This window comes from Ictalurus punctatus, chromosome 7, assembly GCF_001660625.3.
Source record: "Ictalurus punctatus breed USDA103 chromosome 7, Coco_2.0, whole genome shotgun sequence".
Classification (NCBI taxonomy): Eukaryota; Metazoa; Chordata; class Actinopteri; order Siluriformes; family Ictaluridae; genus Ictalurus; species Ictalurus punctatus.
The window spans coordinates 34,415,100-34,428,525 of NC_030422.2; the positions used below are offsets into that span (position 1 = coordinate 34,415,100).

The 13,426-nt window shown below is 41.9% G+C and overlaps 3 protein-coding genes across 4 annotated transcripts in view; 1 reads left to right on the top strand and 2 right to left on the bottom strand.

Moving 5' to 3' along the window:
* Positions 1-4,778, bottom strand: part of snap47 (synaptosome associated protein 47) — a 9,428-nt gene extending 4,650 nt beyond the window's left edge. Inside the window, exons 1-3 of the mRNA XM_017472390.3 lie at positions 4,375-4,778; positions 1,591-2,155; positions 306-811 (exon numbers count right to left, since the gene is read on the bottom strand). Coding sequence (XP_017327879.1) covers positions 306-811; positions 1,591-2,078 — 994 coding nt within the window. The 5' untranslated portion in view covers positions 2,079-2,155; positions 4,375-4,778. The remainder of the gene's footprint in view (positions 1-305; positions 812-1,590; positions 2,156-4,374) is intronic.
* Positions 3,995-9,476, top strand: jmjd4 (jumonji domain containing 4). Of its 2 annotated transcripts, XM_017472389.3 has the most exons (7): positions 3,995-4,161; positions 5,602-5,755; positions 5,840-6,005; positions 6,720-6,845; positions 6,988-7,255; positions 8,177-8,323; positions 8,502-9,476. In XM_017472389.3, the coding sequence occupies exons 2-7, from the start codon at positions 5,659-5,661 to the stop codon at positions 8,799-8,801; spliced, it is 1,104 nt and encodes a 367-aa protein (XP_017327878.1). In that variant the 5' UTR covers positions 3,995-4,161; positions 5,602-5,658; the 3' UTR covers positions 8,802-9,476. The 2 variants fall into 2 exon arrangements, with proteins under 2 accessions (XP_017327878.1, XP_017327877.1); XM_017472388.3 differs by lacking the exon at positions 3,995-4,161 and having other exon boundaries at positions 4,979-5,755.
* iba57 (iron-sulfur cluster assembly factor IBA57) lies at positions 9,165-12,847 on the bottom strand. The gene is made up of 3 exons (XM_017472391.2): positions 12,446-12,847; positions 10,493-10,866; positions 9,165-10,010 (listed from the first exon to the last, which is right to left on the bottom strand). The coding sequence occupies exons 1-3, from the start codon at positions 12,718-12,720 to the stop codon at positions 9,616-9,618; spliced, it is 1,044 nt and encodes a 347-aa protein (XP_017327880.1). The 5' UTR covers positions 12,721-12,847; the 3' UTR covers positions 9,165-9,615.
* Positions 12,848-13,426: the final 579 nt, after the last annotated feature.

A 13,426-nucleotide genomic window follows, 5' to 3' on the forward strand; every position in this document is an offset into this window, starting at 1 on the left:
GCCATCGCCTGGCCAAACTGTGAATTACAGTCTCTTTTTTTGTTGTTTTTTAGACGTGATTTCACTAATCAGTGATTTAATTAAATACATTTAATTTACATTCAAAACAACACTTTTTAGAGGAGCTAAGTGTGTGTTTATTAACACAGTATACAAGTCTAAGGAATTAACTGTTTGGTTCCTGTTAGTACTTTTAGATAAAATTATTTTAAACCCAGGATCCAGATGCAGAAATGCGACCGGTGAAAAAACGTACAAGATAAATGTAGAAAATTTTTGCGTTATCGTTTGATTAGTCATCGTACCGGCGCCCCAGAAGGCCGCGCTCCCTGGTGTGATGTCATCACTGGGTGTGGCCTGGAACCCTGTGTAATCCCTGGCAAACTCCACTTTCTTTTTGTACTGCATCTCAAGGACGCACAGTGCCTCCGCCATCTTGGCCGACAACAACCTGAAACACACGTCTGGCTTTCCGATGTGGCGTTGTCGCACGCTGATGTCACAAACGCCGTGCACACGGATCTCGTCCACTTCCTGTTTGTGGAAGCGATGAATGAGTCGGCCATTAGCATTGAACACCTCCAGGGCGGAGACTAGCAACACCAGAGCACCGGAATTCACATCTGCGGCGTTTATGTCACCGCCGCGGTAAAACACAACCGGCACACTCAGGATCTCTTTAGACGATCTCGCGGCGCCTTCAGGGGGTGGAGCTGTAGCTTCAGCTTTACCCAGTTCCAGTTGACACTTCCTGTTCCAGGGCAACTTTCCAAACGGCCACCACGCAGGAGACTCCAGCTCTGACAGCAACCTGAATGCACACAGAGACCAGGTTCTCAAACAACATCCTCGGTTAATAGTGTGAATGAAGGTGTGTTCTGATTGACTGAGAGCAGGAGACATGATCAGTGTAGAACTGCTGAAGAAGAACCCCCCATTAGATACTATTAACCACCAAAGATCCTTTAAGGAACCTTTCTTTATTTGAATGGAAAAGGTTCCATCTTGCAAATTAAAAGCTATTACTACAACAGATACCAGCGTCAAGTTCTCGATACTTTTCAGTACTACCAGTAACTATTGGGGTGGAACTTGGAATACTGAAGTAGAACTACTTTAGATACCATTAACCATACAAAGAACCCTTATGGAACTTTTTTTTATGCACATAGAAAAGTTTCCATCTTTGATATTATAAGACACAACTACAACAGGAACCAGGGTTAATTTTCTGGTACTTTTCTACAGACCAGTTACTTTTGGGAGTGGAGCTTGGAGTACTGAAGTAGAACCCCACTAGATAGCATTAACCATCAAAAGAACCCTTTTTTTGTTAACAGAAAAGGTTCCATCTTGCAAATTAAAAGTTGTTACTACAACAGGAACCAGAAAAGGTTCCTGCTCCAGAGTTGGCACTTTGGGAGTATCAAGAACTACTGGGAGTGGAACTTGGAGTACTGAAGCAGAAATTAGGGTCATCTCTCAGTACTTCCCTGCAAATAAGGAACAATTGAGGGGTGGAGCTTGGAGTAGTAAACAGTGCTGATTGGTTGAGCAGATGCAAGTTGTCACAGCTGATTTGTTGCTTACTTATCGGCCACGCCCAGGTCGGACTCCATCTTGTCAATCTGGTGGATCATGTGGTGGAACTGTTCTCCCTGCTGACTCAGTGCCCTGCCGGTGTGTGTGAGTGTGTGTTGGGCGTCGCTCACCATGCTGATGAGTCTCTGACCGCGGCTGAGCGGAGTGTGTGTGGAGTGTGTGCGCACGGCGAGCGACTCTCTCCAGAAGTGCTGTAGGACGTGGAACACGGCACTGGCGCTCGGTTTCAGAGATGAGAACCAGTGCTTGTGGGCGTCGCGCTCCTGCAGCGTCACGGCGCTGAAGATGAAGCAGGACGACTCGGTGTTGATGTGTGTCACGCGGGACAGCGGAAGCAGGAGACCTCCGGTTACGCCTGACGACGAGCTGAAGCGGACGGCGCTTGGGGTCAGAGTGAGACGACCGCTCACCCAGCGCTTATCGCCGTTAACGTAGTAGGAACACGGCCAGCTGTGAACCAGAGCCTCGCCATCCATCACGCAGGAAATCACCGGAACAGGAATAGTTCTTGGGCTTGTTCCTCCAGGGAATCGCAGAGATTTTAAGAAGAACCCTAAAACAAAGAGAACCCCCTTTTAGAAAGACAGAACCATTAACCAAACAAAGAACTCTTGAGGAAACCATCAACCATCATAGAGGTTTTTCTTTTCAGAGACGTAGAACCAAGTTCCAAGTAGAACCTATTAAGATGCCTATAACCGTTAAGTATTTATTTAAAGAACCACATTTTTATATGAGCGTGTTTAAATGGAAATTTTACATTACATTTACATTTATTCATTTAGCGGACGCTGTTATCCAAAGCGACTTACAAATGAGAAAATACAAGCAAAGCGATATATCAAGCAGAGAACAATACAAGTAGTGCTACTGTACAAGATCCATTAACTGAATTCCAGAAGAAGCAAAGTGCACAGAGTGGAGGTGTAAGTGCTAAAGTTTTTTTATCCAATGATCTAATCTAATTATCTAATTGTCTAATGATCTAATCAAATGATATAATTGTCACCCTAAAGATTATTCAGAACCTACACCAGAGGGATTCCCTTTCAGAAAGGGTTCCTAGTAGAACCTCTTAAGAGAACTAGGTTTATTGACAATCCAACCCTTTTCTCTTAGACTGTACATACAAATGTAAAAGGTTCCCTATGGCACCCTGAAGGTGCAGTGTTCTTTAGTGTGTCTCTCTGGGGAATCCTTAATACTTCTAGGTAGAACCTACAATAGATTTTCCTTCTACAAGACCTAGAATCTTTTTGTAAAGGGTTCCAAGCAGAACCTCTAAAGAGACCTAGAACTTTCTAAAGACCCCAGCCCCCCCCGAGAGTGTAGTATGTATAAATGGAAAAGGTTCCATTTTCAGCCCTAGTGGGGTCTTTAGTTTGTTAAACCCTGTAACAGAAGGTTTCTTCAGTGTGTTCCTCAAAGTTCTATGTATAATCCAGACACAGAAAAGGTTCAGAAAGGGTTCCCCTTCATATAATACACAACATGCAAAGAACCCCTGAGGAACCTTTTTTTTCTTGGAGCGTAGTCCAAATGGAAAAGGCTCCATTTTCAGCCCTAGTGGGGTCTTTAGTTTGTTAAACCCTGCAACAGAGGGTTTCCCATTTAGAAAAGGTTCCAGGTAGAACATTGTAAGAGATCGAGAACCATTAACTGACTAAAAAAAAAAACCTCTAGAGAGCATATGTTTAAATGGAAAGTGTTCCATCTGGCATCCTAGGGGTTCTTCAGTGTGTCCTTCAGGGGGGAAATTCTATGTATAATCCTGAAACAGAAACCACAAACCATCCAAGAGGAACCCTTTTTTTCTTGGAGTGTAGTGTGTATAACTGGAAAAGGTTCCATCCTGAGCCTTAGTGGGGCCTTTACGTTGTCACAGAGGGTTCCTGCTTCATAAAGGGTTCCAAGTAGAACCTCTTCAGAGAGGCAGAACGATTAATCACATAAAGAACCCTCGGGGAACCCTTTTTAAAACTTGCACCTGACTCAAATGCATTTCTGCTGTAGACTGTGCAGTTTATAAAGGAAACTGAGTATCTGGGTGATATATGTTTTGTGAGGTGATGTGTTGCTAAGTGGGCGGAGCTTATAGTTTCAGATAATAAGAGTGGAAAATAGCAAAACGAGTGATGTGTTTATTACTGCGGCTTAAGAGATGATGTTTGTGTAAATGTTGCTGGTGATTTGAGACATTAAGGATCAGGTCTCTAACGGATTTGATATTTAAATGTTTTCTTTTCCCTCGAACCCACTCCGCATTCCCGTCCATGTTCACGAAGCTCCGCCCCCCAGGATGTTCAGTGAAGCTGAGTGTCTGTAAAATGACTGACAGGAGGCGGATCCAAACATAAACAAACATTCCGGACCGGAAGTCGGTTTTATGGACAGGTTTAGTTTCTCAGCCACTTCTCTGTTACACTCGTTCCGAGGCCAAGCCATTATTTTTGGTCATGTTTTACAAATCTTCCAGATTATTTGTACGAGAATAAGAGAAGAAATAAATCGTCTATCGCACCTTTAAACTAACAGACACGTCGAGACTCAGGACAAGAGGTGCATAACACTACATATAAACATTACCCCGTAAATCATGTGTTTTTATCAAACTTCACCAGGTTGTCATGATTTATTCATGTTTAAAACACAGGCTGTAATCTCACATAGTTCTCTGATTTATTTCTAATTATTCCTCTGTTAATATTATAAATGTTCTCATTCTTGAGTCATATCACAGCCAGTCTGTATTTTTGTTGGTGAAATACTCACAGTTGTGGATGAAACGGGAAAGTTTCAGTCTCGCTTGCTGTAACTCGTATGTGAATTATTTACATCTCTAAAATCCTCACAAACAAACGGAAAAAAACGAAAACACAAACACGGAAATGATTTCGGTCACGGCCGCGCTCGTGCGCGTTGTAAATAAAGCACTATAAAATCCAGTACATCGCTTCAACATGCATCCCCTGTAAGGACCCCGGGTTTTTTTTTTTTTTTTTTTTTTTTTGTAGCTTTGTTCCGCCTTATTTAATTTCACATCGTACAGTAGTTAGCGCCGACATTTATTACAAAGTATTAATGATTAGTATTTGTAAATTACTTTAAATCTTTTCATTATTATTTCATTCGGATTGGATAAATATGGAGTTAAAATAGAAAAAAAAAGGTTTAACGTTAAAAAAAGCTGACTGATATAATTTTGCTAGCAAGATATTATAGTTAACAACGCTACTTATTTCACTAGTATATATTTATTCACAAACACGTTTAAAAATATTTATTTACAATTAAAAAAAATTAAATGTTTCTTTAAAATGTTGACGGCGCCGGTGAGGATTCCACCAGGAAGTCAACTGAGTGCAGAATATACACGATATATAAAATGGCGGAAACACCGGCAGTGGCGGAAATGTTTACAGACCGATATGGAAACGAGCACCAGGACAACCCGTTCCACATAACTGAAATAAAAATCTGTTTTTACAGACATAATTTATTCGGCGCTCTTATATATATTAGTTACAATAACGTTTAAATTAGGAAATCTTTTTTGTGTGTAAATCGCTAAAATTGTACATGCTATTTGTGGGTAAATCCTCGTGAGGGTGTTGTGCGTCGGTGATTCCCTTCCCCTAGAAAACGCACAGTCCATGATTAGATAAAGTAAAGAGAGAAAATTCGGATTGTTTTCGCTTTAACACCATCAAGAGAGATTTTTAATTGTTTGTATTATGACCTGTAATTTTATGCCGGTGTAACATCTGATATATTTTTCAACAAAAAAAGAGAAAAGAGTAGCTACTATAATGCTCTAGTCATTAGTTCCTTTGATATGCAGGCATGGCATGCTGATAAGTACAGGTTATAACTAGGTTATAATAGCTTTAGTGCCATGCCATGGACAGAGAGACATTAGGTGCATGTAGCAGTCTGGTGAAGTTGGACCATCAACCATGTGCTCAGCTGCAGCCGTCTCACTTTCTGCACTACATCCAGACAGAAATCCCCTACAGCCAGTTCTTCAGCAAACACCTGCTGCCCAACCGACCATGCATGTTCTCCTCCAACTTCACCCAGAACTGGAGCTGCAGGAGCCGCTGGGTCGGCCAAGACGGCAAGCCCGACTTCCACACACTCCTGCAGGAGTTTGGTGAGTGGTTAGTATTGTACCTCAGGTGTGTGTGTGAAGCAGGTGAAAACACACCTGTCTAACACTGTGGCACTGTGTTTATAGATGAGACATCGGTTCCTGTGGCGGACTGCAACACCAAAGAGTACAACTCCAACCCCAAACACTCCATGAGCTTCAGAGATTTCCTCTCATACTGGAGGGACTATATCCAGAACGGACATTCTTCACCTAAAGGCTGTCTTTACCTGAAGGACTGGCACATGCACAGGTACACACAGTGTCAGCCAGCACACATTTTACACATTTACAGCTCTTGAGTGGGCGTGGCTATAACTCCATATAATGTGGGCATGCCTTTTTGCCCATTTCTGCAAATCTGTATATATGGAAATGACAGAAACTCTGAGTGAGTGTGCCTTGAAGGTGAGAGAACGAGAATGTCAGGTGAGAATGAGGCTTAGGAACCATATACGGAAATGTGTGCGTGTCTTTGTGGCTAAATATGGAGCACAAATAGAGAAATGTGGGCATGTCCTCATAGCCACATATAAACATGGGCGTGCTGTGCCTTTGACTCCATATATGGAAATATGGGTGTGGCCTTATGTGAGGAAATATGGGTGTGTTTTTGAATGTAAATGTAGGCATTCCTCTAAGTCCATATATGAGAAAGTTGGTGTGTCTTTGTGGCTATAAACAAGAATAAGACACTCTGGTCTTTAAGTTCATACAAGGAAATGTGTGCACAAAGGAGTGAGTGTAACTTGAAGGCCAAGGGCAGAAATGTGGGTGTGGCTTATATGCAAATCAGAGCTACTTCACATGGCCATGCTTTGAAGACCATAAATGAGAATGTGAGTATGTCTTGAATGCCTTAGATTGGAAATTTCTTAGTGTCTTAATCAGAGCAGCACTTCTGAGCATTAGTGAGTGGGTGTGTCTAAAACCGTCATGTCATGTTATACAGTCATGTTTATTGCAGGATGTTTCCAGAGCACCACGCCTACACCACGCCCATCTACTTCTCCTCTGATTGGCTCAATGAGTACTGGGACACGTTGGACATGGATGACTATCGCTTCGTCTACATGGGGCCTAAAGGATCCTGGTAAGAGTTAAAAATCATTATTTCTGTTAATAATGATCACATTAATGATGTCACTGTCAACATTGTTAACAGTGACTCCCAGAAGCTGAGAAGCTGAATAAAAAATTTAATAACTGTAGTAATTTGTGAGTATTTGCCTCAGGACGCCGTTCCACGCCGACGTGTTCCGCTCCTACAGCTGGTCGGCGAACATCTGTGGCCGTAAGAAATGGCTGCTGTACCCCCCGGGGCAGGAGGAGTTCCTGCGAGACTGCTGTGGAAACATGGCATATGATGTCACATCCCCCACCCTGCAGGATCAGCGTCGTTTCCCACGATTCAGTGAGGCCCGCCGTCCCCTGGAGGTCATTCAGGAAGCTGGAGAGATCCTGTTCGTCCCCAGCGGCTGGCATCATCAAGTCTACAACCTGGTGAGGGTCACACTGAGGTTCCACACCACCACCATCCACCTATTTTAAAAACTTAAATAAACAAATGTCATTTATTGTAATAAAATTAAATACAGTTTAATAGGTTGATATAGAAATATATATACGCAGTATATACGCTACATTTTGGATAGTTGGTGGTTCCATCTTTCTAAAGAACTTCTACTTAGAACCAATTCTTTTTTTAAAAAAAAAACACCTCTATTACAGAGTTCCATAGGGAACCTTTAACGGTTCCCCTGCAACCCCCCGTACCCCACCCCCCAGATTTCACCTTTCTTTCCCTCACAAAATTGTATACTTAATATTTCATATAAAAAGTAGTAAACTGATACGTATTTCATTTACATATGTTACTTATTGAATTTACATATGTAAATTTTTCTGATTGTTCTGATTTTTAAAATGTGTTTAAAATGTAGATGTCCAATATTTAATGGCATAAAGTCTGCTCATATAAGAGCTAATAACAACGGATAATAAGTAATCAAAATAAAAACAGGTGTTAAGATGTAGATATTTAAAATGGCTAATTATTAAATTAATATTTAGTATATGAAAAAATCAAATAAAAATATTTAAAATAACATGCAATATTTAAGTATATATTAAAGGTGATGAAGTATTACATAAGATGCAGTTATAGGATTTTTAAGAGACTTCAATTGATTTGTATTAGCAATAATTTAATAATAATGCATATAAATATAATGTCCAGAATTCCATATATGAAATATAGCTATATATCTAATATAAATACACACACACATATACACACATTTTATATATATATATATATATATATAAAATTTATTTATTATGTTTTTAAAAAAAAAAACTATATACAATTACAATTTTATTTAATGCTCTGTTTGTTTGTGTGTGTGTGTGTGTGTGTGTCAGGAGGACACAATCTCCATTAACCATAACTGGCTGAACGGCTGTAATGTGGATGTGGTGTGGGAGTTCCTGCAGGGGGAGCTGTTGTCCGTACAGAAGGAGATAGACGAGTGGAGGGACACCATGGACTCCTGGGACAATCACTGTCAGGTAACAGTGAAGACAGGTACGATACGATACACACATCATCATCCTCCTCCTCATCAGGTAATATTGAGGACAGGTATGATATGACGATAATACACTCATCATTATTACCGATGATGTCACTTATGATGATCTGGTCTTATTCATAAATTATTGTTTAATTCCTTTATTCTTGTCCTAGGTGATGATGAAGTCATGTACGGGGATCGACTACGCTGAATTCACCTCCTTCCTCAAAACCATTGCTAATCACCGTATCTCCTTTCTGTCCTCTCGCCATGGAAACGCATGCTCCGAGACGCTGAGCGCTCTCGGGCCTCACCATGCGACCTTTGACCTTCAGAGGGTGGCTCATACCTTGGAGAGCATGCTCAGCAATGAGGATTTTAAGCGAGTGCAGGTGTCTGCGCTGGGCTTTAACGTGGAGGAGCTGCTGCAGAAGATCAGAGACACCATCAGCAAACACAACACTGCATACTAAACACCTTTAAACACCATTTAGCTTAACATCGCCATGCTGTATTGCGCAATATCAAACAACCGATTATCAGCTCAGACCCGGTGGAGAACTGTCTGGATCATCAAATGTACAGCAGTGACAATTTAATGCAGGGTATTTTTAAAAATAAACTTATTATACACACCATGAATAACTTAACTATTCTCAGTAACTTCATTATATATCAACAATAACCCTGAGTCACTGTGACAAACGATAAGGTCATCATCTAGATTTGTCTAGATTAGTCCTCCAGCCATTTTATCCATCTTTTTATTTTTTTGTTGTTTGTTTCATTCTAAACAACATGAACAGGAATGTATGACACTGTAGTTGGAGATGTGATGTCATTACTGATCCCAAAACATGTTTTTATTTAAATAAACAGAGTTAACATGATAACATCAAGCATAGACTCGACATTCGGAACAGGTTTTATATTAGCATAACTTTATTGACCAGTAGTGTGGGATTGAGGAAGTGTTAATGAAAGTGTCTGGACTGGGGTCCAGTTCTAAACCTGAGATCTCTTACCAAACCTGAGTTTAGTCCTAAACACCTGAGGTCAGTCCTAAAAACCCAGGGTCCTGTTCTAAACTAGAGTGCACTATTAAACCAAAGTCTTGCTCGAAACCAATGTATTTTTTATTTATGTGGTGCTTTTAACTACTGATATTGTTACAAACCCAAGACCAGTCCTAAACCCAGGTCTGGTTCTGAGCCCAAGACCAGTCCTAAACCCAGGTCTGGTTCCGAGCCCAAGACCAGTCCTAAACCCAGGTTTGTTCTGGTATATTTATAGTTTGTCCTTCATGTCCTTGGGCCACCAGTCTGGCACTGATGCTGTGAGCGTCACTTTTTCACCCTGTGTGGACGACACTGTGAGCGTCTCTTTGGCGTGACTCAGTCGTACGAGGCCCAGCCCGAGCTCCCCAACCCCTGACCTTAGTTTCCCCGCTGCTTTCCCCTGTTCTGACTCGATGGCACCCCCCAGTGGCAGGTTTTCCACAGGTACGGAGAGGCTGAGGGGCATGAGGCGCTTTCGGACCACGCCCGTGTAGTGGGTGCGAGCCGTGAGCTCCTGTCCGATGTAGCAGCCCTTAGAAAAGCTGATCCCGTTCAGGAAGACGAGGTTGGACTCCAGAGGCAGAGCTTCTCCCGGGGGGAGGTCTCTCACACCCTCTGGCACACCTGCAAACATCAACACACATGTTTACTACATGTTAACCACCATAACATGGACACACTATACTATACAGAAATACCACGCTACACTGATCACACAAGTTACAAGCTATCACAGTGGCCCTTATCCAGAGCGACTTACAATAAACTAGAGTATAATCCAAAACCAGAATACGGTCTTAAACCGTGTCCAGTCCTAAAGCTGACTCCAGTCCCAAGAGTATGGTCATAACTTGGAGTAGGATCCTAAACACAAGTACGTTCCAAAAACCCAAGTATGGCCTTAAACCTGATGAAGCACTCTAAGCACAAGTCTAGACCTAAGCCTGAGTGTCAATTTCAGACCCATCAAAGAGCATTGCCATGGAAACCAGATTAACAACATAAAATTTTAAAGTACTGTAACATACTATTATTATTATTATTAATAATAATAATAATAATAATAATAATAATAATAATAATAATATGTTTAAATGCAAGCATACCTATTTTGTAGCGATGGCGGTGATAGTCATCAGTGTTGCCATGTTTACAGGCTGTGAAGTTTTCTGAAGGATTCTCCTGGTTCCTGGTGATCAGTCTCCAGCCCATCAGAGGGGTTCTGGGATCTCGGACCATTGCCACCACCCCATCGCCGTTCCTCAGCTCCGGCTGAGGTTCAGATTCGGGTTCAGATTCGGCTGTGTGTGTGCAATGTGTGTTCAGTCCCAGTAAAGCCCACAGCACCAGATCTGGACACGCCTCCACGAACACCTTACGCCGGATCATATACACCTTCAGGTGACGTGTGATGGAGTTCAACATTGAGCTGTCACACTCGAGGAGGACGCTGTTGGAGCCGTCGCTGCTTTCCTTCAGACTAATGACCCAGAAAGATTAACACAATCAGTCCATCACACTAAACTGGTGTCTATAAACTTAAACATTAGTTCTGGAGTTCAAGGACAAAACTGAATAACCAGACTCCATACAGTGTACAGGTTCTGGAGAATCGGATACATTTGGTGTGAAGGAAACATGTTATCCCACAGAAGGTGCTGATTTTCTATAACAGCAGCTCTGACAGTGGTACAGCTCCAATTCGCAGGTTTATTTATAATTAATGCGCTGGTTCTGATACATTATCGTTTCTATAGAAACAGCTCATTCACAGGGACGTGTACAGCGGATGCTCCACGTTATCTGATTATAGAAATGCATAAGTGTTGATATGGTGACGTTTTCTGTAAGGATAAACGTGTAAGTTGTATGGAAGGAGTCTCCAGTGTCAGCACTTTGTAACAGTCAGAGGTAAAGCTGTAACTAAGTTTTCAGACAGAGGAGGTTACGCTTCTTGGCGGTTTCTAAATGGCGCACTTATATAGCGCTTTTATCCAAAGCGCTTTACACTGTGTCTCATTCACCCATTCACACACACACACCCCAATGGTATGCAAGGTGCTAACTTGCCATCGGGAGCAACCTGGGGTTCAGTGTCTTGCCCAAGACTTCAACATGTGGAGTCATGCGGGCCGGGAATCGAACCGCCAACCCTACGATTAGTGGACAACCCACTCTACCACCTGATCAACAGCCGCAGCCACAGGTTTCTCTGTAACACGGCAAGCTGGTGAGGGAACGAGGTAAAGGAGGTTTATAACTGCTATAACGTAAGTGAGAACAGGAACTAATTTGTTTCACAGGATATTAAATGTAATTAGAAATTTCTATTGTAATTGTTTGTATGTTGCTGTAGTAGAAAAGGAATAAAACACTTGTGGGTGTGCTGTTATAGGAAAATAAACCAGCACCGTACACACGGTAGCGTTTTTGCTGAAATTGTCATGATGTTTTAACAGTGCAGGATGTTATCTTCGTTATCTCTCCTCTCCACCCTGCTGTACCTCGCTGGTTTATTCAGATTGGGAAATGTCCCACTGGGTGGAGAGAGATATACAAGTAATACACACACTCTGTCTGTCTGTCTGTGTGTGTGAGTATGCAAGAGAGAGAGAGAGAGAGAGAAAGATGAAGCAGTGTATCCTGAAGTTGATTATTTCCCTAGAACAGCATACAACTCAAGTGTTTAATTCCTCTTACACCACATCAATTGGCCAACAATTATAATTTATTTATTAAAGAATGATGTCATACTTTTTATCAGTTTTTAATTACAGTTAATGTTCTTGGAACAACTTATGTCCTGTTCTCAGTCACACTGCAGCAGCTGTAAACAGTCTTTCCATCCCCAGCCTCTCTCGTGTGCCTCCTAAGCTTGTCATGTCCCTGTGAACGAGCCGTTGCTATGGAAACGATATCGCGTTTACGATACCGAGCGCGTTCATATAAACCTGTGATGTGCAGCTGCTGCTGTTATAGAAAACTAATCAACACTTTCAGACCGATCACAATCTAGGTTACTCTGTAAAGGTCAGGTGCTGTGTTAGTGCTGAGGTTACCTGTAGATGATGACGTCATACAGGGTTCTCCCCTGCACGTTGAGCAGGTGTGTGTACAGGGCAGTGTGTCCGGTCTCCTTCAGCGCTTTGACGTCATTTGTGATGAGTCCCTGCAGGTAGGAGAGTGTGTCCTGACCGCGGATGTTGATCAGAGCTCTGTGTGTGAGTGTGTGACATGTCCATGCCGTCTCCTGCGTGCCATAACGCCTAATAACACCTATGCGTGAGCGCGCGCGCTGTGACAGCCGGAGAACCCCGCACAGTAAAGCCGCCATCTTTATAAACACCACTCCGACTAACACACAAACGCATCCCGACTGTCACCACCCGGCCGCGTTCATCTTGTTTCCCATAATGCTGCGCGAATCACAAACACACAGCTGCAGCTGGCGTCCTTCACGGCGCATGCGCAAGACTTTTAAACTGACGCCTACGTCATGCGTGGTGCGCATGCGCACAACGTTCTAATGGCGCAGATCTTTATAAAAGTTTTGTTAGCTCATTTAAAGTTGGATATTTATAGGTTTATACATTAATATTTGTATATTTAAATCGATATGCTTTACTTTAAAGATAAATATTTATAGATTTATAGATGAGTATATGTATATACTTATAGTTACTTTTCCCACAAGTGTGCACAAAGATAGTTCCAAAATGAAGTGAAATGAGATAATGCAATCTGCTGACATATTTGCTAACATTATTTTGCTAATAAATTATTTTGCTAACAGTTTTTTTTTTTTCAATAAATTGTAGACACACATATTAGTGAATATTTATTCGACTAAAACAACAATGAATTTATTCATTTAAGAGAAATCATACTTTACTGCTAACCATAGTTTTCATCAGTTAATCATAATGAGTCTTTATTGGTCACAGCACAGTGAAATTCTTTTCTTCACATACCTCAGCATGCCAGGAAACGGGTCAGAACGCAGGGTCAGCCGTGATACAGCGCCCCCTGGAGCAGGGAGG